The 27292-nt window shown below is 33.1% G+C and overlaps 4 protein-coding genes across 6 annotated transcripts in view; 1 reads left to right on the forward strand and 3 right to left on the reverse strand.

The window, feature by feature from the left end:
- Positions 1–1450: 1450 nt before the first annotated feature.
- Positions 1451–7087, reverse strand: LOC145942189 (heparan-alpha-glucosaminide N-acetyltransferase). Its single transcript, XM_083048671.1, has 12 exons — positions 6820–7087; positions 6155–6288; positions 5813–5928; positions 5072–5246; positions 4466–4670; positions 4054–4236; positions 3573–3706; positions 3285–3454; positions 2756–2930; positions 2502–2614; positions 1893–2076; positions 1451–1573 (listed from the first exon to the last, which is right to left on the reverse strand). Exons 1-11 carry the CDS (start codon positions 6931–6933, stop codon positions 1895–1897), a joined length of 1701 nt encoding a protein of 566 aa, XP_082904797.1. The 5' UTR covers positions 6934–7087; the 3' UTR covers positions 1451–1573; positions 1893–1894.
- Positions 7088–9073: 1986 nt separating this feature from the next.
- The window catches only part of Sec24cd (COPII coat complex component secretory 24CD), a 31500-nt gene continuing 13281 nt past the window's right edge, over positions 9074–27292 (reverse strand). The window contains exons 2-16 of the mRNA XM_083048868.1: positions 15506–15745; positions 14305–15021; positions 14045–14164; positions 13770–13949; positions 13493–13688; positions 13263–13378; positions 12598–13008; positions 12284–12410; positions 12031–12191; positions 11736–11915; positions 11359–11560; positions 11076–11270; positions 10796–10987; positions 10095–10288; positions 9074–10018 (exon numbers count right to left, since the gene is read on the reverse strand). Coding sequence (XP_082904994.1) covers positions 9875–10018; positions 10095–10288; positions 10796–10987; positions 11076–11270; positions 11359–11560; positions 11736–11915; positions 12031–12191; positions 12284–12410; positions 12598–13008; positions 13263–13378; positions 13493–13688; positions 13770–13949; positions 14045–14164; positions 14305–15021 — 3135 coding nt within the window. The 5' untranslated portion in view covers positions 15506–15745 and the 3' untranslated portion in view covers positions 9074–9874. The remainder of the gene's footprint in view (positions 10019–10094; positions 10289–10795; positions 10988–11075; positions 11271–11358; positions 11561–11735; positions 11916–12030; positions 12192–12283; positions 12411–12597; positions 13009–13262; positions 13379–13492; positions 13689–13769; positions 13950–14044; positions 14165–14304; positions 15022–15505; positions 15746–27292) is intronic.
- LOC145942285 (uncharacterized) lies at positions 15779–21774 on the forward strand. Of its 3 annotated transcripts, XM_083048871.1 has the most exons (7): positions 15779–15993; positions 16079–16323; positions 16695–17060; positions 17683–18535; positions 19445–19770; positions 19955–20359; positions 20985–21774. In XM_083048871.1, the coding sequence occupies exons 2-7, from the start codon at positions 16232–16234 to the stop codon at positions 21061–21063; spliced, it is 2121 nt and encodes a 706-aa protein (XP_082904997.1). In that variant the 5' UTR covers positions 15779–15993; positions 16079–16231; the 3' UTR covers positions 21064–21774. The 3 variants fall into 3 exon arrangements, with proteins under 3 accessions (XP_082904997.1, XP_082904996.1, XP_082904998.1); XM_083048870.1 differs by lacking the exon at positions 15779–15993 and having other exon boundaries at positions 16000–16323; XM_083048872.1 differs by lacking the exon at positions 15779–15993 and having other exon boundaries at positions 16000–16323; positions 16859–17060.
- Positions 21920–27250, reverse strand: LOC145942286 (uncharacterized). The gene has a single exon (XM_083048873.1). The coding sequence runs from the start codon at positions 27105–27107 to the stop codon at positions 25080–25082; it is 2028 nt and encodes a 675-aa protein (XP_082904999.1). The 5' UTR covers positions 27108–27250; the 3' UTR covers positions 21920–25079.

The raw sequence follows: 27292 nt of genomic DNA on the forward strand, positions 1-27292 counted from the left end.
TCCATCATCATTCTTCTTTCTTCCTCATCTTCCCCCTCTATCCCTCTCCAAATTATATTCTTTTCCCTACTTCTTCTCCTCTCTATTTCCTCCTTCCTCTCCCTCTCCTCTCTTTCCCTTCCCCCTCCCTCTAATCTCTTCCTTCTTTCTAACACTATCCCTTCCCACTTCCTCCCTATCCTATCCTCCTTTCCACCCTCTTCCCTCCCCCTACCCCTTCCTTTTTCTCTCCATCCTCCCTCCTTAACTCTTTCCCCCCCTTATCCTTTCCCCTAACTTCATCCTCCTCCATCAACTTCCACCACCAGTCCATCCTATTTCCCTCCGTATTACCCCCCGCCCCTCTCTCTACGCTTACTTCTCTCCTTTTCTCTCTCCCGCCTCTTTCCTTCTCCCTACTATCCCTTTCTGTTTTACTCCTCTCATTCCCCCCTTCACTCCCTTTCCTCAATTTCCCTTCCCCTTTCACCTTCCTCCCTCTCACCACCTCCCTCTCACCCTCGTCCGATGTCCTCTCTCCTCCTTCCTCCTCGACCTCCTTGACCTCGTCTCTCTTCCCTTCTCTCTTCTTCCTGCCCGCGCTTACTTTCTTCTCTCTTCCTCCGCTCTCCTCCTTCCCCGGCATATCTCCTCCTCTCTGCCTTTTACATCCTTCTCCTTCCGCCACCTCTTCCCTCCGCTGCACTGCCTCATTTCTGCCATCTTCCATCTGCTCTCCTCCGAATCTTCTCCCGTCCTCTCCCGCAGTTCCTTTTCTTTCTTCCATTCTTTCCTCACCTTCCTCCTCTTTCCTCCGCTCTCCTTTTACCACATCGCTCCACCTCCTGTCCTCTCCTCTCTCCAACTCTTTCTCTCTGCACTCCTTCCACCCTTTTCTCCTTTCCTCCTGCCTATTCTCCTCCCCTTGCATGCTCATCCTCCATAACTTCTCACTCTCCTCCATTCTCTCTAACCTTTTCTCCACTCCTCTTCTCCTTTCCTCCTCCACATTCTCCCTCTCCGTGTTCCTCTCCATCAACTTCAACATCCTCTCCATCATCCTCCTCATCTCCTTTATCTCTCTCACACCGTCCTTTATCCATTCCATCATTCCGTTTCCACTCTATTCGACCAAACTCCGTATTATCACTGCCACCGCTGCTATACTGTTACTACGCACACGTGCCACTGTTCTAACCACCTGTTCCGTTCTCTCTGCCGCTATCCTGGCGCCCTCGGTCCTGCACGTGCCTCTCCTTTCCACATCCAGCGCCCTCTCTGACAACGCCTCCTCTCCATACTATTACTCTCTTCCTTATCCTCCTTTTACCGACGCTTTTCCTTTTCCGCCACATCATCCTTCCTCATCCCGTGCCTATCTTCCTCCGTTTCCACACTCCAATTTTCCTTCTGCCAGTGCACCTCCGCCTTATCATCCTTTTCTTTCCCTTCGCGGCCACTCACTCCATTGCTCCCACGCCATCTCCTCCACACCCAATTTCCTCCTCAGCCTCTCTATAACTCCACCACATCTCACCTAAACTCGGAGCACCGACCGACGCCTGTCACTACTCGAACGGCCATCAATTAGTTCCTATATAATATATGTATAATATTATATTATTTATCAACTTTATATTCTCAAATCGTGTTTGATTGGAAACAAGTTTCTATATTATTTCACAAAATTGCTTATACTATTTGTGGATTATGTGTGCAAAATTGTAAAAAAATCTAGTGTGTACTATATATTTATTATGGGCAGTTTTCCGATATATATACTGCCAGTGTACTGAAAATCTATAGTTTACATATTATAGATTTTCAGTACTGGGGCAGTGTATATCGGAACATGTTCTATAATATTGCTACATTATATAAACAAATAATTTGTAAAGATAATTTGTACTCACAATCAGAGTGTGATATAAATTCGTTTACGATGCATAACATATGCTATAACCGTCCAGAAGATTACAACCCAAATTGATTCAATTAAACACAAAGCACGACTGTCCATTGCACCAATTTTCCAATGGAATGGAAAGATTTGATAACACAGATTATGGCCCACATATAAAACCAATGCATTCATTCCTGTAAATTCATATTTGCGTAATGTTGAAACAGATTAGTACATAACAGTGCGTCTTTTGATATATCTTGATATATCTATCGCTAGTAATGTTAAAATACCCCCCCCCTTCCCCCCCCACACACAAAATTCCACCATTCAAATGTTTTTGCATCTCTAATAGAACTTGAATGTTATTGATCTCTTCTATTTATTTTCTATGTTTACTGTCTTATTACTTATATCTTTGCCGTTAATTTAAAGTATAATTTTATAATTTTCTATAACCAAATAAAATTAGATGTAACTTTTATTCCTTTATTTAAGTTGTAGTATAGAAAGAATATATTTTTGTACGTTTAATGCATGTTTCTGAGAATCTATTTTCTAGTTTGTTCTATATAGATTTGAGATAAAGATTATCTTGATAATACACATTTTCACCTACCGGGTATTCTGAAAGGGCCACCTCGCCAAATTCTGGCCACATCAATCAGCAAATAACATCCGGAAAGAAAAGCCAGAGCAAAACAAGTTGAAATAAGTACGAATGACAAAGACCTGCGTAATTATACAGGTGCTATACTATCTATAGACAACTATATATTACTACAAACTATCAGTTTTCTAAAATTCCTGTATTAAAATAAAATTGCACACAAAAAAGTATTTAAACAAGTAATTAAAAATAAAATATCTTACCACAAATGTTTGTTTACGGGTATAAAATTAGTGAAATGAAAAGCGCAACCCAAACAACCATAAAACACTGCCCATAAAAGCCATCGGATAACACGTTCTTTCCAATTTTTATACGTCATTAGAATTACACCAGTGTGTACACCTAGAAATACCTGAAATATCGCCGTGAGGCATCCTGAAGAAAAACATATGTGATATAATATGTGCTTATTACATGTGATTTTATAGAAATAATAGTAGGAAAATATGTATTATAATATATATTATAAATATGTATTATAATAGTAGGAAAATATGTATTATAAATATTATTTTATTCCTTTCCACGATATCAATTCGAACATGTAAATAAAATATAGTACATTGTAAGGGAAACATAACACGATGAAGAAGCAGATTTAATTGTAAAGGATGAAAAGTTGAATATATATATATATATATATATATATATATATATCTCCGTAACTATGTATATATACTTTCCTATATATATAATAATATGCATTGGCAAGTACTAAACAAGATTTACCTAAAATTCCTTCGGGATCAAAAGGACCAGATCCATAAACGGTATCAATGATTGGTCTTTGATAAATATGATTTGAAGTTAATAAAATTCTATCGATATATCCAGCCGCACCCCCGGTACAATTAAAATATTTACCGTCTTCGTGTCTTCCGCCTGGTCCAAGGTATCCGCTGTATAATAACTTTCGTTTCATTTCACGATGGATGATAAATCGAAGCACGAAATTAAATAAAAGTTCAAGTTCAAGTTATTAACAAGACAGAAATGTATTAAAGTTGACATACGTACGTAGGACATCCGGGGATTGGTAGACTAAACGTTAGAGCGCAATGCACCGTTAATATAGTCAGCATTACGCACCAATGTGGCAAAAGACTTGATACGTCTTGCATCTTGTGTATGATCCAAATTTGTGGCAAGTTCTATACAAGTTGAAAAAAGTTTACGTTATCAAGACGTAATTCATATTATTGAATTGCGATTATTAAATTGTGATTGAAACGAATTTATTAAAAGTTGTATGTAATAGGTATATATTATTTTATACGTCGAAAAACACTCTACGATAGTGTTAAACCTTGGAAAATGTATTACCTTTAAGCAAGAAAAAAGATTGTGTATGTTGTAAAGTGAGTCATTAATCGTTTAATAATCTAAAATATGATAGAGTTTGTATATGTATATAACAAATACGCACAATGCGTGCGCACATCTGTGCGTCTATATCACAAGATTTATATAAGAATATTTGATATATATATTTCCATACTCGAACAGCCGTTGATTGTTGGGCTGTAGAGCTGGCTGTAGAGCAAATAAGATGGAGCAAGCCAACAATTAAATAAGTAATTCCAAATCGTTGAAGAACTCCGAATATGCGTATATTTTCCAATTGCGCGTTTGTTCCTAACGTGTTTAGCGCAATGCCTATTAGAAATAGAAAGAAACTTCTCTGCGAAAAAGTATTGGACATGTTAGGCATACGATACACATCAATTGATATTTTACACACACACACATTTTATAAAAGTTTTAGAATGCATATCACTATTATAATTTATATTATTATGCGTGTGTGTGTATGTCATTGATTCGGTTAATTATCGGTCAGCTGAACCAATTATATATTGTAAAATTAATTTCACCTCTCTTGTTAACAATTATCTTTTTATAACAATTACCTTCAAGATGGAATAGCTGATTTGAAACTTTGAAAGTCCACGTTTTAATTGCGCCGACAAAGCTATAGGCATGCAAACTCCCATTATCCATATAAAACATGGAAATACTAAATCTCCTAGTAACATACCATTCCAAGTTGCATGCCCCAATTTAGTATAACTACCGGAGCCATCGTTAACAAAAATCATAAAAAGTGTACTGACCCTGCGAATCATATTGCACGAATGATTGTAGGAGCTTTCCAACAAGGACATGGTATGACACAGAGTATCATTCTATCTTCTTCCAATATCAATGAACAACAAAGGGTGCTTTCCAACAAGGACACAGGGTGACACAGAGTATCATTTTATATCTTTGTTGTTCACTGGTATTGAAAGAAGATAGAATGATACACTGTGTTACACTGTGTCCTTGTTGGAAAGCTCCCAAAGATAGAATGATGATACTCTGTGTCACACTGTGTCCTTGTTGGAAAGCTCCCTGTGCCAACTAATTGTAAAAGAATTCGTGTCATAGAATCTAACAGTCTATTCTAGATATTTGATTTGGTTTCATATATTACATTATTATTTTGTAAAATATATATATACATATATATATACCCTCTGAATGTATCGATAGCTTTTACGCGACGTTTTGTTGCTGCTTTGTTGCTATTTGGCATTTCCTCTTCCTTCGCGTCTATTATACATTGTTTTTTAAATTTGTACCATAAAGATCTCCCAGCAGATATGACAAATAAGATAAATACAATTATCCCCAGAATAATAAAAAATTCTGTAAATAAAAAAGAATAAAAAGAAAAAACGAACAGCATCCTTGGGATTTAGATATACCTCGCAATAAATAATCTGTAAGAGACCGATATATGTGCGTGCGTGCGTGCGTGTGTGTGTCTGTGTCTGTTGTGTGTGCGTATGGATGGATGGATGTATACATAATATTGAAAATATTACATTTTCTTTTCTTTTCATAATTTTGTCAGCATCGAATAAAGAGAATGTTTAAACCAACGTTGGCGATTATTTTATCGATTATTTTATTATTGCAGTCGTACATATTATAATAATATATTACACACATATTCTGATTATTGCCGATATCATATTATATCAGTATTATCGAGTTAAACGATAGATAAACGACAAAATTGCTAGGATAAGATACTTTATCATTATTGTGCTTACATATGGTTTTAATTGTATAGTTTAATCTTTTTATTCACATCGCATATAAGCACACACACAAGTACGCATATACGCGCACGCAATATTTTCAAGGAAAAAATAATAATTTTATGAAATATATAGAAAATTTTCCAAACTATCTAGAAATATATATACCAGAATATGGATATGTCGGATTCCTCAATGTTCTACAACTGCAGGTTTTGTTTTGTACTGTCAACTCGTATAATCCATATTGCCCTAGATTCGGTGACAGTTCGCAAAAAATATCGCTAAAAAGTAATATTTAAAGAAAGATTAAGATAAGAATAACACGTGCTACGATAAATGGATGTAAAATATGTTTAAAAATATTTTAGTCAACCATTTTTAATCAATCAGATGGAAATGTACGTATACATACATATTATATACATTTGAAATATAAATATGACACATACACGTATATATATGTATAAGCAAGTAACAATAAATATATTAAACAATTAATAAGTTCACCTTGTAATTTTGGCAGATATATATTCATCAGTGCCATTATTCTTCAACACTCTCCACTTTATTGTTTCGACTGTATTGAATTTTAAGCCAGAATTGTCATTAGTCAAGATCTGTGCTATTCGTTTATATGGACACTAAACATCAAGTAAAAAATAACAGTTGAGATGAATGTGTGATCACAATAATGAATTCATAATTCATATAAATGTATATACTGATTTATGAAAGATATTTTATTCTCGGAGAATCTCTTATTTATTTTATATATATATATATATATATATACAGGGTGTCCCGGCCATGACGACTCGAGGTCCATATACATATTATAAGAGGACATGTTACTGGAAGTCATTTAGAGTTGAAATTGTTTAATAAACATATTATGTTCTGGATCTCGAGTTATTATGGGACACCCTATGCACATATATATATATATATATATATATATATATATATATATATATATATAGAGAGAGAGAGAGAGAGAGAGAGAGAGAGAGAGAGAGAGAGAGAGAGAGAGAGAGAGAGAGAGAGAGAGAGAGAGAGCGAGAGAGAGAAAGAGAGAAATCTCGATTAATTATTTATTATTACTACAAGTTATTGAAAATTATATAGATTAATTATAGATTATATGATGCGAAATGTGTTATGATTGTACTTACCGATAAACAATCCGTAGAAAGTGAATAAAGCCACGTATAATTATTATCAGATATCACATTTATGCAGGCCTCGTCAAACTTTAAAGGCTCATAAAAACAACTAAATTCGTCCATTTTCGCTCTTTGTATAATAACCAATCTTCCAATTAAAAATTTTAAATATATATATATTTACTCGTCCTGTACATATACACACACACATGAAAAATATATAATCGATAGTAATTCGATCTGCACGATAATAGCAACAGTTCTTGACTGAAGTGGCAAAACAAGATTTCTTTATAGCGCAAAATATCGGAATGCGATTACATCAATAAGCTGCACATTACACACCGCAATGGACGAAGAGTGAAAGTGCATCAAGACCTATATTGATTATTATTAATCATACTCTTGTACCTGAGTTTTTTTGCATCAAATGAAAAAATAATAAATTCCCAGAAAAAAAATTTATAATCATATAATCATATATATATATACATAAATAAATTTATATATATATATGTATATATATAATTATATATATATATATATATATATATGTTTTCTTTCTCTTGTTATAATCTCTGTCATCCTTATTATAATATACAGGAAAAATAATAAGATTAATTGAAATTGAAATAGGAATTATGGCTCCTTGCTCCTTTCCGACCATGTCGAAATCGTGACGTCAGAGGCGAGAAAACACACGCTAAAATTTCTTAGATGCCATTTCGAAATAAAAAAATATTTCGATGAAACAGCACTTCAGATGGCTTTAGCACACTCTTAAAAAACCCCGAAAACTATCCTTTTCCCTTTATAATCAATCAACAGCTGTAAAATGTAATATTATGAAGCCCAGTCCGTCTGGTCTTTGCACATGCGCAGTCATTCCGCATGTCAAAGTCTGATATCTCGATCATTTTACAGATGTTGATTATTATAAAGGGAAAAGGATAGTTTTCGGGGGTTTTTAAGAGTGTGCTAAAGCCATCTGAAGTGCTGTTTAATCGAAATATCTTTTCATTAAAAAATGGCATCTAAGAATTTTCAGCGTGTGCTTTCTCGCCTCTGACGTCAAAATTCAATATGGCCGTGGTGAGCACCCAGGAGCCTTAAAAAAATAATTTTTACATTTTTTTTTAGAAACAATATAATTGGATATATTATAATATATCAGCAATTTTTTTTCATTTCTTCTTAAATATCATTTTTTTAAACAATCATGCAAAAATAATTTTTTTAATATTAATTATTTTTCAATTATTTTTCCTCTATGTACTAAATTATAAAAGATTATAAAATATATATATGAACATGATTTATATATATAATTCTATAGAATTATTATATATATATACTTTTTTCTCCCGGGAATCGATTCCAAATGAATCAAAAGATACGCTCCTTCAATTCATCCATTTATTTCAGGGTCAGCTTGTACAATGTATAACAGATGTATTCAAAATTCATCAAAATTTTAATATTAAAAAATTTGTGTTAAAATTGTTACTTCTCTTTCTCTGTGTACATGTGTATATGTATGTATCACGTGCGCGCGTGTGCATATGCATAGAATATAATTACATTGTTTTATACTCTTTATAGAATTTGACTTTCACGTCAAATAATTAATCGATATGCATATCCCGACGTGATATGACATATTATTATACGTTGCACATTTTGTGATAATGCTTAAACAGAGAGAAACAAAGCGCTATATTGAGATATAAAAAAATGCAACAAAAGTAATATATTTTGTGTATATGTATGTATCACGTGCGCGCGTGTGCATATGCATAGAATATAATTACATTGTTTTATACTCTTTATAGAATTTGACTTTCACGTCAAATAATTAATCGATATGCATATCCCGACGTGATATGACATATTATTATACGTTGCACATTTTGTGATAATGCTTAAACAGAGAGAAACAAAGCGCTATATTGAGATATAAAAAAATGCAACAAAAGTAATATATTTTTCCAATTAAATATTTCTTCCACTAGTGTAATATTACTTTGGCAATTCAATCATTGTAAATTATTGTTTTCATTTTTATCGTCAACTAGACAATTTTTTACATGTTAAAATAATTCCCTTCACCTATTTTATATTCGTTTAGTATGAATATTCAAGAGAGAATTGTATGTTATATGCACACAATTAGAAATAATATTAGAACATACGCGCTCGCACGCATTTGCGTGTTCTATATTATTAATAACTAAATTAATACAAATATTAATTGACATGTTAGTTTATATGATTTATAATAGACTTTATTAACTTAATAAGATAATAACATTAATGCTTTAATTAATATATAAAGTAATAATACAATCTTTTTCATGTTTATAGTTACTCATATAATTGCTGTACGATTGAGATGTATATTTATTCTTTCATACGTATCGATATTTGTCGGAATGATTAATCGCTTTTGCTTTTTCTTTTTAATCCGTCCGTCGAGCAGATTTACATGTCTGTCTAGAGCAAGCTCAAAATGGACAGTAATATTACAAATGCGTACGTATTCGTCGCAAAGTTTTAAATCGATTTCTTTCTACATTTTAAATTTAGATGAAAACTTGAGAAAGCATAGAGAAATGATATCAAAGGTGCCGCTGTGATAACTCATCTCTTATAAATTATTTAGATACACAAAGATACAAATGTATAAATAAAGGTTAACTTATCGCAGTGTTAGAATTTACTGAAATATATACTTCTCTCTATAGCATAATTATTCGATAATTTAATTTTTTTAAGGAGAAAAGCGTCTCTACATTTGTTGAAGAATACATTCGTGTGTTTTCGAAACTCTTTTTTTTTTTCCAGCCCACTATATATACACTATATATATATATATATATATATATATATATATATATATATATATAGAGTTTTTTCAATGTTCGAGTAGATGCGCGAATAAAAGTACAATGATTGAATATAAAACCTTGATTGAATTCCTTTCAAGACAAGTGTGATAACAAATCATCGCGATGCAAAAGAGCTGAAATTCGAATACAAGGTAACTGATTATGTAAAAAATTAATTATTGACTAAGAAGTGTTCTTATTTCTTTGTGCATGTGGCATAGGAAATCGACGTAGCTAGGGCTTCCATCATTTCCTCTGTCTTCTACCAAAAAATGTCGTAACACCATTTCCAGTTTCTCACGTTGCCTTATTATTGTTAACTATAAATAAGAGAAACAATAGATTACATTATATTCTAGCATAATCTGTTTTCATGCATTACATTAAATAGCTTACTCTCATACAGCGATGCCTTTCAGCATGTATTTGATTGATAATATTCGTGATTCTATTATTTAAAGGAGTATCTAATATTGGCAATGCAGTGCGATCTGTGTCGACTTGAACCACCGAAGGCACACCAAAGACACTCTGTACCCATTGGGAGGAAAGTGCCATACCCAACCATAAGAACATGTGGATAGTATTTTCTACAAATAAAACAAATCACACAAAATACATAAAATAATATTGATATCGCAAATACATCGTTTTACGTTTATTAAAGAATAGTCGCTCGGTAAGCGAAAGACTTCGATTTTCGATTCAACACCTTGTCTCGATATTTTTCTAGCTTACGCTTCTTTAAAAAGTTACAAGATAGTATTTAAAATAAATCTCAAACTCGAGATTATTTCAATATTTGATATCGCATCAATTATTAAATTTGTACGTGTGTCTGTCCTGTGCACAACTAGAAAATAATTTTTCTCGAAACTAACTTACGTATTATCATTCGCGCGTTTGGTTCTCTTCACAATTGCTAATGTAAATTAAATAATTAAAAATATAATTATAAAAATAAAAATTATTTAAAAATATAGGGTAATTTAAATTATTAAAAAATAATATGTAACAATTACTGCTGGTTAAAATAAAAGGACTAATTTCAACAATCTCTCCGAGTATGACTGAAAAGTATGTAACTTTGATATTACCAAGTAGATATGCGCCATCATCTGCAAATTTGTCAATAGAGCAGCGCAACATTGGTGGTAATTCTGTGTCCTGAGGATCAACGTCGTGCAATGGAAACAATCTGGGATAAGTGTATGTAATAGATATGAAAATAGGCATCGTTGCAACCGTTTGCATAACATACGATCGATCGTCGATGGTCATATCAGCTCCTAATAAAAAAAAGTTAAAAAAAGAAAGATAAACTTAATATAATCTTTACTTAATAAATACAATGGTTAAATGTGTATGTATATTTACCTCCGGACAAAGCGTCGCTTTTCAATAAACAATTAATGTAAAGTGGAAGTAATTTCATACATTCTGGTAATATTAATTGTCCAGCGCTAGATGGTGTTGCACAGTGCTTTCGATATATAGCCAGCATATTTGCGCATCTTGCGATCAAATTATCTTTTATCGTTTTTGGAGTGGATTCCAGTAATTTAAATACATCTAAGTATTATTACATGTAAGATTATTACATGTATTATATTATTTTAAAGTATTATTTTTATCATTGTATGTTAAGGACATATCTTACTTTGCTTAGAAAAGTAATTTATAATGGCGTCTAAATCGCATGCGCGATACAGTTCGACCATTTGCGACGAGGTTTTCAGACTTAGATTTATAATTCGTAATCTTCTTGTACCACCACAGGAAGTATATAGCAAAGCTACTTGAATGTACACACCTTCGTCATCTGTCAGTTTGTCATCATGTTTAACTTCTATTCCAACAGCCTTGTAAATTAGAAATCAAATTAATTGATTAAAATAAAACATGATCAGAAAACATATATATATTAATAGATATAGTAATAGAACTCTTTAATCTCTAATACTTTAAGTAAAAATTCTAATATTGTAATTATAATATTAGCTAATTCTATAATGTATTATTATTATAATTAACTACCTTGTCACAATCTATACTGGCTAATTCCATGTCAGTTGTATTGGACATGAAGTAGTGTCCATAGAAATCGGTCGCTCTGACACCCGTAGATGTACGTATTCGCATAACGGCATCAAAAACGATCGGTCTACTAATGTTATTAATAACATCCGAAATTAATCTTTCACCATTAATATCAGCCTATAATAGAAAGTCTATATTTTTCAATGTAATCTTACATAAAAATAAGTAAGTATTTAATCTACCATCTTATTATTTCTTACATGTATTTTTATTCTAGACATGGAGCGCTCACCTGAAAGTAAGTATATTTATAAATCTCTCCTCCAGTGAGACGACAAATTTGACCAATCGTTGCTATATCTACATACGAATTGTTAAAGATAAACAGATCCACACTGCAACCCGCACCGACACATTCTTGACCCAAATTATTATAGACATTGTTTTGCGGTACTGTAAAAAAAAAATTATTTATTTTATAATTGCAAAAAAATATCTTTAAAAAATTCACACATTTTATATTGTAAACATCACAGCATACATACTTAGCACTGTTTTTTCTTTATCCGTACCAAGTACTTTACGATCATCACGATTTTTCAATTTTCCAGGCGCTTCGGCAATTGGTAAAGACGAGTGAAATATTAATAATTTACCAGAACGTTCGGACGCCTAAAAAAATCCAGGTGACATTGTATAAGAATTCTCTTACAGAATCCCAACCTAATTCATTTTTATTTAAAAAAATCAGTGATGAGAAAAACAAAATTTTATATACATTATATATCTCAAATGTTTCTTTCTTTTTTTCCCATACACACACACACACACACATTATACTCTTTATTTATACAAATACCTTTAACGCTTCTAATCCAGCTTGTATGGCAGGAGCAAGAATCGTTTCTGTTTCTCGAGTGTCCACAAACATTTGCGGAATCTGTGCCATAAGACTATCGATAACTGTTTCACTCTCTTCGACGTCGCATAGAAATCCATCCAAAAGCGGCATAAATACATCTTGAATATCTCCAACAACCAACATTTGTGGTTGAGCGAGACAAGGATTGATGTTATAGAAATGTACAGTATTATTATATGTTATAAAGCCAACTTTCATATTACTTTTGGTTTGTCCAGCATCAATAGGTAGATTTTTTATTATGGATTTCATTTTTGCACACAGTAAGCTTACTAAACCAGATTTAACTGTATTATACGAAACGTCAATTACGAACACAATGGCTGGTGATTTTGGAAAAACATTGTCCTGTACGAAGAAGAGAAATGTACAGAGGTCAATATGTACATAAATTTAATATAATTCTAACAGATGTGAATAAATAATCTCAATTTTTATTTTACACTTTCTTCAATCATCTAAAGTATAACATGATTGCGAATTATTTCCGAAAAGAAAAAAGTTTAAGAGCAATTTTACCGATTAACTAATGTACAAATAATTTATTTGCAAATACTTGCTGTTATTATTAATTATTTGCAATTAATAATGTGATACATTACCCTGCAATAATCCTTTGTAGCTATATATTCAAATGTACCTAACATTAACTCTGGTCTCTCATAACGATCCAAGCGTTGACCTGTATGATCCAAGTGTTGAAAGTATTCATTTGGAACTAGGCACATAGAGAGAACAAAAATATAAATAAGTGCAATAATTATATTTAATAGTTGAGATATTGATTAGTAGAAAAATCCTTGCAAAGCCTGACAAAATATTCAATCGTTACCTTCCGTCGTGGCTTTGCAGAATGTGCATTGAAATCTTCGACCAGCATCGATAAATTGCATAAATGGGCACATGTATGCTTTACAACGCACACAACGTACCGGTCCAATTTCACCCATATCCACGATCGGTGGTTCACACTCTCCTTGAACGGTACGAGCCATCGGACTTATCACAAGTCCAAAAGGAACATTGGTCTGTAAAAGATGTGGATGTCAAATTGTAATATTAAATAGCATAGCAAAATTTTTATCCATTCACAATATTAAAATATATACCTGTTTTATAATATCAGCAGTAGTAGGGACGGTATACATGGTGGATCTCATGTATCTAGGGGATGCGTTTCCTTGATCCTGAGTTACAAATTTTGTCGTCACCAAAGGTGGTATCAAACCTCTCTGATTCGTTATAAACACTCCACCTCTCATATTTTGATCATCCTGCATCACTTGAATCTGTGTAGCAAATGTATTTAGATTTATATTACGATAATAAAAGTAATAATATTGGTAAATAAATTTGGATCGACAAAACTTTTATAAACTCTAACCGGGCTCGGCATTTGTTCCGGATCGAGTCGCCTAGCTTGTTGGGGTTGTAATCCTGATTGATATCCCGTAGTATTAGGTACTCCACTTTGATACGGACTTCTTTGATTATTATACATGTCCTATGAAAAGAGAACAATTGTGTCGCGCATTTTTCTTCCTATATATATATATATATATATATATATATATATATATATATATATAAAATCAACAATCTAATTTAATCTTAAAATAGAATAATTTTAAATCATAGCTGTACCATCTGATTATGATAGCCTGGTGGCTGTTGGTATGTTGGTTGTTGATAGCTCGGAGTAGTACCAGATGACACACGATTCATTCCTAAAGGACTGGATAAGGTCTGCCCTGGCAATGGAGGTGCGGTAGAACCGTATTGCCTTTGTCCAGACTGCGGTAGGCCTGGTCCCGCAGGATTTGCTATAGTCTGGCCTAGTATCGGAGGTGCAGTTTGCAAGTATTGCTTCTGTCGAGCTTGAGGAAGAAGAGTAGCAGCACCTGGAGGACTCGCTACAAGTTGTCCCATTGTTGAAGGAGGAGGAGGAGCAAACTGCTTTGGTTCAAATTGCGATAATCCTGATGCATTTATGGAACCTGTCAGATTCGCTGCAGCTTGCGATGGCGGTGCAGAATTATACGGTCCTATTCCAGATTGAGATAGGCTAGTATTCGGGAGATTGGTCATTTGAGTTTGATAACCTGCAGAAGATTGCCCGTGTCCATAAGAGCTCATCGGTAAAGGTGGAGACACTTGCGAGCTAGGAGCACCTGTTGCTGGATTTGTTATTTGAGAGTGATTCACAGATTGCATAGGCGATAAGTGAGAGTGCATTTGAGAATCTGTCAAATTTTGTTGTCCTACAATTGGTGGTCTTGAAGAAAAGTTTTGCTGACTGTTCATCGGTGGCACAGGTGCAGCATATAGATGCTGCCTGCCTATTTCCTGAATATGCTGCATCTGTTATAACAAAGTTTATTAATTAAGTATAGTACCGAAGGTACATTGCGCTAAAGTCATTCCAGGTTACTCGTATCAGTTTATATATAAAAGTAATATGGAGAAAGCGCAGTTGCAGAGATTTAGTGTATTCCAATATGCATAGATAAACTTTATTATTCACTAGTACAGAATTAACATACGGAAGCGCGCGCACATACATACAATGTACGGGAATAAAATAAACTTTGAGACAATTAGAAAATGTGTTTCGAAAAAAGAAAGAGAGATAACCTAAATGAGAAAATAATCATATTTATAATATAGCGTGAATAATGCATGTTTGTGTGATATTTTTGGTTTAAACATGATAAAAAATATACGTCAAAAGGCATGAAATATTAGAAATAATAAAAACGTATGTGTGACATTTTAAACTCTGAAAGCATTACGTATCAAACTAATAAGAAGTTTTTAATAATCGTAAATTATGCAATATACTTACGTTATATAAAATGTGTTTGAATCATAACAAAATTTGATATCACCGAAAATGTTTACACGAAAACGTTGCAAGAAATGTACGTCAACGTAATCCACAATCCAGACCATCCAGACTGCAAACGATGCCACGTAAGGCCGCACTGCGCATGCGTCCTGATACCAGTGATGTCAGCAAAGTTGCGAATTGGAATTGGAACATTGGTGGAGGGCCAAATTTCACGCATGCGTAGTAGCGCAAATTCTAGCAGAATTGACAGAAGAGACAAAACATTTTTAGACTTGAGAAATATTTAAGGTTATATATAAGAAATATTATCTATTTTTTCCTATTTATTAAAATTTGCGTTATTAATTGATGTGAAAAGAAATCTATATATAATAATTTTTTTTTTTTTTTTTTTTGAGAATAATATCGCCTCATGACGATTAATAATCATCAAAGTAAAACCACAAAAAGTAATTGCAATATGAGGGCAATATGATTAACAGGTATATATTCAAAGAAAGAGTATGTGTGTGATTTTACATAAATGTGTGCTGTTACCACCGCATATAAATATCGAATTGTTGACAGCACTTTGAAACATTTTCGCAATCGATACATTTTTATATCGAAATGGCCGATAAATAAAAGTGCGATAAGTAAAAAGCAATCTTTCTATGATATTCGACGTGAATATATTATATGAAATATTCGATAGAAAAATTATCATAAAAATTTTACACGATGTTACAAGATTACGAGTTTTTTGTTCGCTTATGCGAAAAACGTGGAATTTTCTCAATTCCTGAAATCTTAGATGCGATCAAAGCTAGCAGGTATATATTTATGTTTATACTTGTACCTATATTTTGTTTTCGCATGCGACGTTACCATAACTATATAACTAGTTTGATCAATTATAAATGGAGCGATTATTATTTAATTTTTCTCAAAAATATAAAATCTAATAAAAAAATGTCATGTTACTGCGGTCATGTGTAAAAAATGCGCTTGATAATATTGATATAGAATGTATTTTACTTCTCTCTTCGCAGTAATAGTTATTATAATTTATTATTTGGAAAGAAAGACTTGTGTTTCTCACAAACATTCTAGAATTTAATTTTAATATACTTGCTCTAATTTTAGATATAACTGTAACTAAAAATCATCTGTAATAGGAATTTATATAATTCATCTTTTACAGCATCACCGGGGAATTACAATTGTCTTGTCTATCAATAATAATACCAGTTTGCGAGATTATAGCGCGGACATTAATATCCAGCTCTACGATCAAAACGCTCGATATAAGCGATTGTATGTTGCTACCCAAGGGTCTTGATAGTATTCTCAATGCATTCTGTGAAGGTACCGCTGTGACAATTCTGAAATTGAAGGGCAATAATGTGAATGGATCTTCCGTTGCCCAATTAGGACGGGTTCTTGTGTACAACAACACGCTCAAACAATTACATATCGAATGGAATAGCGTAGGATCGCACATAAATTCGTTTGCTGCTTTCTGCGATGGCTTAACCAGAAATCATAACATGGAACAACTCGATCTTAGGTAACATGGAGATGTATTCATTTTAATTTTGCTTTCTTTTATTTTTCGCACTTGAAATTGCACGTTTATATATGATATTTGATTCAAAAGGCAAAAACAAGTACAAGATATACAAGTAAAATGAAACTAGAATAAAGAAATCTATTATGTGGATCAAACATGTATGTAAATTTTGGTGCTCATGTAAATTTCACTCTCATGGATCTTTTACTATTTATATCACAAGTTTTTATATTTTTTAAATATTTATTCTGCGATTTTGTATTAGAAAAAGTTATTGAACTTGAGATATTTCTAGACATTATTAGTTTATAAACGGTACATTGGTAAAAGTACATTAATAATGATAAATTGTACAGAATTTATTTGACAGCTCCAAGATTTGTTCTTAATTGTCGAACAATGTTATCTGTTGATAAATTGTACATGTATCTTTCTCTTTCTCTCTTTTTATTTATTTAAAATAAACCATTTTTTATAAGAAATATACAGCTATAGCAGAGAAAAATTGCTCGAATGAAATTATAATTTGACAAAGATACTTGAGAGTCAATAATATAATTTGTAATTGAGATCAATCGAGGAATAAAAAGAGATATCATCAATCATGTTTATCATGCAGATACAATCAAATATCGCCGCACTGTGCCGAGCATCTATGTAAAATAATACATCGGAATAAGGTTTTGAAAAGTATCGACTTGTCCTGGAATACATTGGGCTTGCAAGGCGGGCGGTTGCTATTGAAAGCGGTATGCGAGAACAAGATTATTACCAACCTTTTTCTGTATGGAAATTGCATACCCGAGGACATTATACTCGCAATTGAAAAACAGCTACGAGAAAATCGTCATAGATATTCCAAAGTCGCTTTATCTGTCGACGCAAAATTCATGAAATTTCCGACAATAATGGAAAAGGATTTTACAATGTCAACAACAACCGGCGATCTTGAAACTATTTATTCGGAGCAAAAGCATTTAACGCTGCGTCGAAAAGAAAAAGTCAAGACTGAGATTCTTCAAGCATCTGCAGATGTAGAGATTAATGATCGAATTAATCCTTCAGAAATAAACTCGGAAATAAATAGAGAATTAAAAGACAAGAACAAAAGTTCAAACGCACGCGTAAATATTTCCTCAAGGGATAATCACGATAACAAGAGGGCAGATGTTAAGATTGCCGATCTCGGTAAAATGTTACAGGAACGTACCACAGTAATAGATCTGCTGACTGGTGAGCTCACGACGAAAATCGCAGAGATGGATGATACGCGGACACAGCTATGCTTGCTACAGACTGAGATTAATCAATTGCAGGAGGAGAAGGTGAAATTTGATTCGGATAAAGCGAGGGAAATTGCCGAATTGCAGAAGAGTCATGATGAAGCGGAAAAAAACTGGCAGAAGAGTTACAAGGATTTGAAGAACGATTACAATGAATGCTCGCAAAAGAAAGAAGAGGCAGATTCTAAGGTAAAATTGATAAAATTTATGGTTTTGTAAAAATGTTTTTTGCGCTACAATCGGCTTCGAGTGAAAAATTGCTACAGAAATATTTCAATTAAAAAATACAATTAAATCTTCTTTATCTTATTGGTACGATCCTTTCATTCAAAGAAATGAAAGAATCTTTAAAGGACCCCGCACAGTTCTTATGGGATTTGGGATCCCGGTCAAATTGGCTGAATTTTTGATATGATGTAGGTTTTGACTCACTGAACAAAAGTTCCAATAGCCATCAGGCTAAAAAATCAAAAGTTTTGAAATACATACTGTCCTAATAATATAGTCAATAATTACATGTTAGTGATTAATTAAACGATATTGTCGATAGTTATTTCACATTTTTCTAAAATCTTATAAACTTCCCCAAAATCTTACATTTCTTCAACATTTAAATCTCAAATGCCTATCATCATGTTCACCATCGGGCAACGGTTGCCAACCGGCTGACGATGGAGGTCAATTTTGGACATTTGAGCCGCTGTAACTCAAAAACTTTTGATTTTTTGGCCTGATGGCTATTGGAACTTTTGTTCAGTGAGTCAAAACTTACATCATACATGCGAATAGTCGATAACAGATTTATAGCTCCAGAAACTTTCAATAAAATAATATTATTAAAAGGTCTCTCTTATGGGCGTTTTATTATAATTTGATATAATAACAAATTTATCAATCAAATTTAATAGAAACAAGTGTATTTACGATAGATTTCGGAGCTTGTCGGACTTGGCGCGCTTGTTTACAAATGTTTTTCAATTAGCCGACAAACCAAATTTAAATTGGTTTTTTCATAACGCTGAAAAGTTTTCAATAATCGATTTTTTAGAGAAATTGCACAAATTTAATTTTTAATCGTTTACATCTAACTATATACAGATTCGACAGTACGAAAGAGAAATTCACAAGAGTCTATTGGAGATTGGCTTACGAAGGGATAAACTCGTGTCTACTACACGAGCGTACGAGGATCTGCTATCGAGGAACAAGATTGAGATGCATCGTCTGAAAAGAGAATTCAAAGCGCGTGATAATAAGCGCAACATTGAACTCGATATTCTAAAGAACACGCTAAAAGAGATCACGCAAGCTTTTAAAGTTTGCCAGATTAAATTACGTAAAAGTAGAGGCGAGTCGCACGATTTATGCGAAAAACGAGACCTTTTAAAGATCAAATTAAACGACGCGGAACACAAAATACTCAGGTTGGTCAATAATATATATATATATATATAAAATGTATGTAAAATATATACTTTGCAAGATTTTTCACAATCTTTTTCAGGTGAACAGCACTAAGATGCGTTGATGCGTAACGCGCAGTAAACAAAGAGTACCGCAGTTCTATTTCTCCTAAAATTTTTATTTTAAATACCTTTTCGTACACAGGTATACAAGATTAGAAGAAAATTATCAGAAGATAGAAGAGGAGAAGAACACATTGGAAGAGAAATTGGTCGATTCCCAAAGAACCGTGTCTCTCTTGCAGCGACAAGTAACAAGTATTCAGAGCGAGTTAATCGAGCCTCAAAGACATTACAATTTGCTCAAAGATGAACTCGATCGGGAGAAACGGATAAGTGAAAAGTTAAAACAAGAACTTTTTGAGGAAAGAGCAAAATTAAAAGATCAAAATCTTCAAATGGAAAAAATGAATCAACAGATCACCGAACTCAATATACGACTGAACCAAGTTCAAATAATTCACAGCGAACTGCTTTGCGATCGCGATAGAGAAAGAAAACAACTCCAAGACATTATTTCCAGCAAGGAACGCAATCTCTCGGAGTTACGGTAAATCTGCTAATTTAACTTTAATTTTATTGAACAAAAGTAAAGCATATATCTATGAGACAAGATCTATACACTCACATATAGTTAAATTTTTACATGTTTCTTTTAACGAATATCATCTATAATGCAGTTTATGACAGAAAAATTGTTTTCATAACAGTTTAGAGAGAGTTCTTATATCGTTTATCCTTAATATTCTTGTACAGTTAAAGTCAATCTTGATTTCATATATATGCGTGTGCGTGCGCGCGATTTTTCTATATTGTGTAGATGTTTACACAAACACACCGTTAAAAGAAGTATTCAGATAAAAAAGTAAGATTTAATCCTTTTTCTTTTTTTTAACTTTCATCCGATTGTATATAAATTGTAATCACAAATGGGATAAATCAATAATGAGATACTTAGATACTGTGTGACACGACAATGATCCATGTAAGCCATTATTTGAAAATAACTTCAAAATTTTTAATACACGTGTGTAAAAAAAATTCCTAATAATAAATTTTCATTTTTTGGAGAATAATCTATCTCACAATCAGTTTTCAAGATATTTCTTAAAAAATTTTCTCTGAATAGAAAGGTTACATATTTATATTATTATATCGTGTCATCTTTTTTTCAGAGCCGAGGAAATTGAAAGAGCTGGACAACTCTATGCAGCTTTTAGCAAATATCTGAGTTCGATAGGCCCAATTTTGTGAGTCTTCCAAAGCATCGATATATATTATTTATTCCTATATAAAGGGGGACGCATGATATATACCAATATATAATATAAATAAGTTGCACATAGACACATAAACAATAAATTGCACATTATTGGCAGTTTTCGGTCCAAGTATATCGCGATACATGTGATAATTGTATAGTTGTGTGTCGATTCGGAAAACGAAAATGTTTTTGGATTTATCCACAGCATAGACATGGTAAATATATAGTAATTGCGTACATCAAATACTGCAGCAAGATTAGAAAAAGAAAGAAAGCTTGCGAAAGTTTAGCTTATTTCTGCTCACAAGTGTAAGAATGAGAGAGGATTATACAATAGGCGATAGAGGGGGAGAGAGTCTATATCCTTACCTATTTGAATTGAAAAGAAATTAACACATTCCTGAAAATATTGCATTCTCTTTCCAATTTTGACGTACGAATTTTGCTCATAATTAAAAAGTTATGACACGTGAAAAAGTTTTAATTATAACCGTAAAGCCGAAAGACAATCGACTTTTTCACGCGCAATAGCCTTTGATAGGATAGAGCGCAGTTTATATTTACTATGTTTATGTGAATATTATAGATAGAATTTTAATATCAAATTGGAAAGAAGGACGTCCGTGCGCGCGAAAATTCGAAATCTATTAGCTATGCACATGTATATTTATTTATATGTACAATAAATGGCATATCCAAATGCTTTTTCTTTTCTTTTTTTAACTTGTTTATTTTTATGTTCTCTATTATGGCTCTCACATTGTTTTTAATTATATTAAAAGACTGTACAATGCTTAGAAAAATATATCTATCTTATGTAAAATTTATCTATGTGTAAATCGACATGTGGTGCACATGTATAGTAACTTTGTATCTGAATTTCGTGTACATACATCTGTTTTTTTTTAATACTAGGATAGGATTTTGAAATTTTACGTCGATAAGATCCGCCGATCGCTTGTTACTATATAGAAAAATCTTTGGTTTGTAAAATATCAGTATTTCTTTCATTATTACAAATTATTATGTTGAAAAAAACATGAAGCAATTTAAATAATAATGTCACAAAATAATAGCTGAGCGAAATTTTAGTAAAAACTAGATTTTTCTGTAGTTTTAATAATTTCAATATACGCATATATAAATAGATTTTATATAATTATGTACACATATTTCTAAATTTTATATATATGTATATTAAAATTTTACACACCCAGTGTGTGTGTGTGTGTGTGTGTGTATATGCTACATGTTCTATCGTCTATATGTTTTGCCAGTACATAATTATATTGTTACGCGTCTGAAGCGTTTTTAGCATTCTAAAAAGAAAAGATTGTAAAATTTTCTATATATAAATAATAGAATCAAGCGCACACCACAAAATCGCGGTAATGCTTGAATCGATTAACGATGCTCCAAACTATTATACGCTTCTAATGCGATGTATATAAATCTACGTCTAAAGGTTTGTACATTTTGCTTTATACGTGAAAAAATAATGTAACGTCAAAATACTCACGAGGATGTGTTTACTTGAAAATATTAAAATTACACTCTATATATAGTTAAATCTTTCAAGTATAAATCTTACATTATATATATGTATGTACGCGTTTTTATAATGTTGATCAAAAAAGCATAAGAAATTTCCAAGGAATTAATTAGCCTTTCATAATTATAATCATTTCATTATTTAAAAATAATATAATGCAATGATACAATAACAAGAATTTACAATGGTCTTGGGGAGTGAGCGATGGGTCAATATGGGACAAGAATATCATCGAATATCCTCGCTTGTTCAATAATCGAAAGATATATAAATGAGACACATATAACGATCATTAATTATACAACAATTAAATTGCATTATTCGATCAAGAAATGTAAGTTCAAATACAATAAAAAAAAAAAAAAAAAAAGAAAAAATCTGTTACTAGAGATCAATCGATGACATAATTTAAGAACAAGTTGAATTTTTTTTTGGTTGTTATGTTATTTTTACGATACGATACTTGAATCAATTTTATGATCTATTATAATAAATTTAATAATAATTTTTAATATTTTTAATAATTGTACTATATACATGTATAATGTATAAATGTGATAATTTAATACATAAATTATTGCTTAATACATGTCAACAGAATGTTTGTACAGGAATAAATACACAATGTACCCCCCTTTGATCCTCTAGCTCTTATATGATATATTAAATATATCTTGCAGCATCTTAAGGCTCCTGCATACTCGATTGCCAAGTCCGTAAAATTTGTACGACAGCGCCACATTTGGCAAAACTATAAACTATTAAGCGTGAAAATGACATAAATTATTCTTGCGACTTACAGCGTCATTTATTATTTTAGTGCAATGTTTCTATTTTTAAAGTAATTGTTATAGTGTTAAAATATACCGAAGACTCTCATTTTGTTATAATTTAATATGTGAAAGCAAATATTTATTTCATTTGCTGTCAAACAGCTGGTTTTCGTCCTTGATTAGGCTCAATTCAATTCGACATATACAATGTTATTTATTGCTTACCCAAATAAAAGGAGAGTTTTCGGTATATTTTACAAGTCGGTTCTATCGGTTACAAACCCTATTTTATTGAAAAACATTTTTATTTTAGCGTAAGTCGCAAGAATTTTTATGGTATATTTTCTCGCTTCTGACGTCATCAATTCAAGATGGCTGCAGTGAGTATGCAGGAGTCTTAATAATGATGACCTTATATTGGTGCTGCAATTATTGTCGAAATATCTCGGTTTTATATAGATGCATAATGCTATCGAGATTATATTAATTAGGGTATGTAAATGGTACCCTTATAGATTTCGAACGATAAATTTTCGCAAGAATCGGTCAACGATCTTGGCTTGGCAGCAGAAACATAATATATATTATATATACTATACATGTACATATATACATGTACACATACATGTAAGATGTGTAAGAACGAGAGCAATAAGTCTCATTGCACGCTCTCTTTTACATATACAAATAATGTTTTACCGCAAAGCATATATGACGATGAATAAACGCGACGTGTATTATATATATCGTACAGCTAAGTTCGCTGATTATTGCCTTTGAATTCTTCGAGGCCTGTGAGCATTATTTTCTGTGCTCATTATTTTGAAAAGATTTTTAATCTTTTTCTTCCATTTATTATGCTCATGTATATATATATATATATATAGATACATGTAATGTACGTTTATTTTGTTACATTTGTTACATACATCTATCTCGCATATATATAATAATAAAAAAATTAAAACTGAAAATATCACTAAAAAAATCTATGGATTAATTTGTCCATGTATTTAATTTTCTTTTTTTCTCTAAAATTCTTTCATTTTAGATTTATCTTTACTTCAAGTTGATTTTTTTAACACTAAATTATAAGATTCTTTTCTCGCGTAGCTCTCTTCTATTGTAAAGGAATTTTAGAAAAACAATTTATATATGCATAGATTTAAATTTAAATTTCTTTATTTTATTATATATGCTGGATATAAATTTAACATGAAGAAATTATTCTGTGCATATACGCACAGAATAGAATAAAGATAGGAGAAAGTTTTGGAATAGAAAAAGTGCTTTTAGTCTTAATTATCATAGAAGAAAAAAGATGAAGTGGACTCTAAATTTTGTATTATAGTTTATCATAAAGAAAACATTTTATCTCTCAAGGAATAAAATATTAACAAAGTTTAAAAATTAGACATTGAACTTATATATTACGTATACGTAATAAGAACACGAGTAATATTGTATAACAAATTGAATATTCATTTAAATTTGCACAAACCGCTATTTCTTTTCGCTATCGTGCAATTTTTGTGATTAATACAATCGAAGGCATTGTAGAAGATGATCATTCATCGGAAACAAGCTGTTGTAGAAAGGCGTAGAAAAATAAATTTTTATTTATAGATATCGGAAGAGAAAAGTATAGGCGTATCGGTCTTGTGTAAATGTGATTGCACATTTAAAGGGTGTATGGATACTCGGCGAGATAGTTTCTGATCAAGAGTGGCAGATGTTCGGTGGGCAGTTTGTTTCTATTTACGACGAGTCTGGCCATATGTGACAACGATTTGACTTGTTTCATCAGAGGTTTGGTCAAATAGATCTGGCTGTAAAGTTGCCCGCTATAATCGACCCACACTTCTCTGCGATCCATCCTTTTCGAATATTCGACGTAGTGCTCCAACATTGCGATAGGACAGTCGAAAGTCGGAATCGCCAATGCAAGTCCCGGTTCAGCGTCGAATTGAAAATGTTTAAGGAAATAGGAGGATACTCTGACGGAAGTGGGTCCTCTAGCCGTCTGCACTGATATAGCGAACATGTATCTACTGTCTGAGCTATCTCTCATCAGCCACCGTCCTATGGATGTATCTTTTAAAAGATTCTCACTTTGCTTCCAACTAATGCTCTCGTGATACCATCCGCAAGTCTGCAGCAGTCTTTTTATTTCGCGTAATCTTACGTCTTTGTTCAACAATTTTGTATCCAGACTCGAGGGACTATTAGACATCACCCAAGGATGGGACATCGAAATAGCGTCTCCGTCTTTCCGCTCCTTGTTGTTACAACTGTTATTTCCAGTTGCGATAATTCGATTCTCCGTTGCGCGATACAAATTGTCCGATTGCACGGTAGGTGGTGTGGTTTCGTTGAAATTATTCGAGAGTTCCACCGTCTTGGGGTCGGCGAATCGAGCATCGAAGCAACGGGCTGACTGGAAAGAAGTGGCGGGTTCGCGAATGATTGTCGGCACGTTTATGAAACTGCCGCCGCTATCACTGTCGGCGGTGTAACTGTGAGATACTAGAAGATCAGCGACGTAACATTTCGTCGTCGAATGGACAGCGGCCTCTTTTTCTTTTTCCTCTTGCCTTTTCTTCTTCCGTTTCTCCTGCCTCTTCGTCTCCTTCCAATTAATTCCTTCATTACGCTCCTGCTTATTCCTAATAGCGCGTGGTTTCGCCGCCGTGACCTGGCTGGACGTAATGTTTATTCGGCACTCGCCCAAGTTTAGGGGTAGCTGCATATTGGCATTCACTCTAATCTGCATGCCAGTACCGATATTAGGCTTGAACAGCAACGAATCATCGGACAATCGTCCGTGACATTGGCAAAGGTTCTGCTGAATTATACCGTAGCAGTCGCAGCAATTGTTTGTTCCGATCGATACTTTTCGCTGCCTCGATCCTGTGCCTAATATTGTTTCGCTATTTTCTCTCACGGTCCTGGCGGATGAAGGCAATATTCTTCCGCTTCTTCCAGGCAATTCTAAACAAGCGTTTGGCGGCGTGACGAATGTTGGATGAGCAAAGTTCTCCATGTACTTAAACATGGTTAACCGCTCGTCCTCGATGGGCAAATGTTTCTTCCGCACGAGACAATCGCCACCGGCGAAATTGAATTTTCCCTGTATTTCGATGGGTGGGGCTTGCACTAGAATGCCGACTTCCGTGCTCTGGATTAAACAACCACCAGAGTATATATTGGGTGATGTGGTGAATGTGACGCCGTCATCGGTGGGCTCGCATGTCGTGGTCGTGACATGTTTTTCCGAAGATGCCATTCCGTAGCCGACACTTTTCATCGTCATAAACAAAGGGTCTTGATTATTCGATCGATCGATCGGCAATCTTAATAAGAGTGGATTCTGTTCCGCCGACATCCGAGCATCGCAAGAGAGTTTCATTATCTCAGAGTCGACAAGTTGAACATTGGAACAGCAATGGACCGACTGGAAGACCTGGGCAGGTTCATGAACGATTGTCGGCAAGTTTATGAAACTGCTGTCGCCGTTGGTGTAACTGTGAGAAACTGTTAGAAGATCAGCGATGTAACAGGTCTCTTTTTCCTTTTCATCTTCCTTCTTTTTCTTCTCTTGTTTCTCATCTCGCTTCTTCGTTTCTTTCAAGCTAGTTCCTTCGCTTCGCTCCTGGCAATATTCCGATGATGCTGATGGGAAGCGGTGGCGGCAATTCGGACACATCATTGTCGGCGTTGGCGATTTTCGTACACTCGCGACCGAATCATCGCAATCGATATAACACAGTCGCAGCGTTCTGAAATAACAAAGCGCAAATAATAAATTAATAAACAATAACTTGCGTATTATCTTATCGATGAATAGCAATTATTAAATTGCTCATTCGTGTATATCACTTGAAAACTATAAAG

This window comes from Prenolepis imparis, unplaced genomic scaffold, assembly GCF_030444845.1.
Source record: "Prenolepis imparis isolate NDT839.2.m4 unplaced genomic scaffold, iyPreImpa1.0 SCAF_10, whole genome shotgun sequence".
NCBI lineage: Eukaryota > Metazoa > Arthropoda > Insecta > Hymenoptera > Formicidae > Prenolepis > Prenolepis imparis.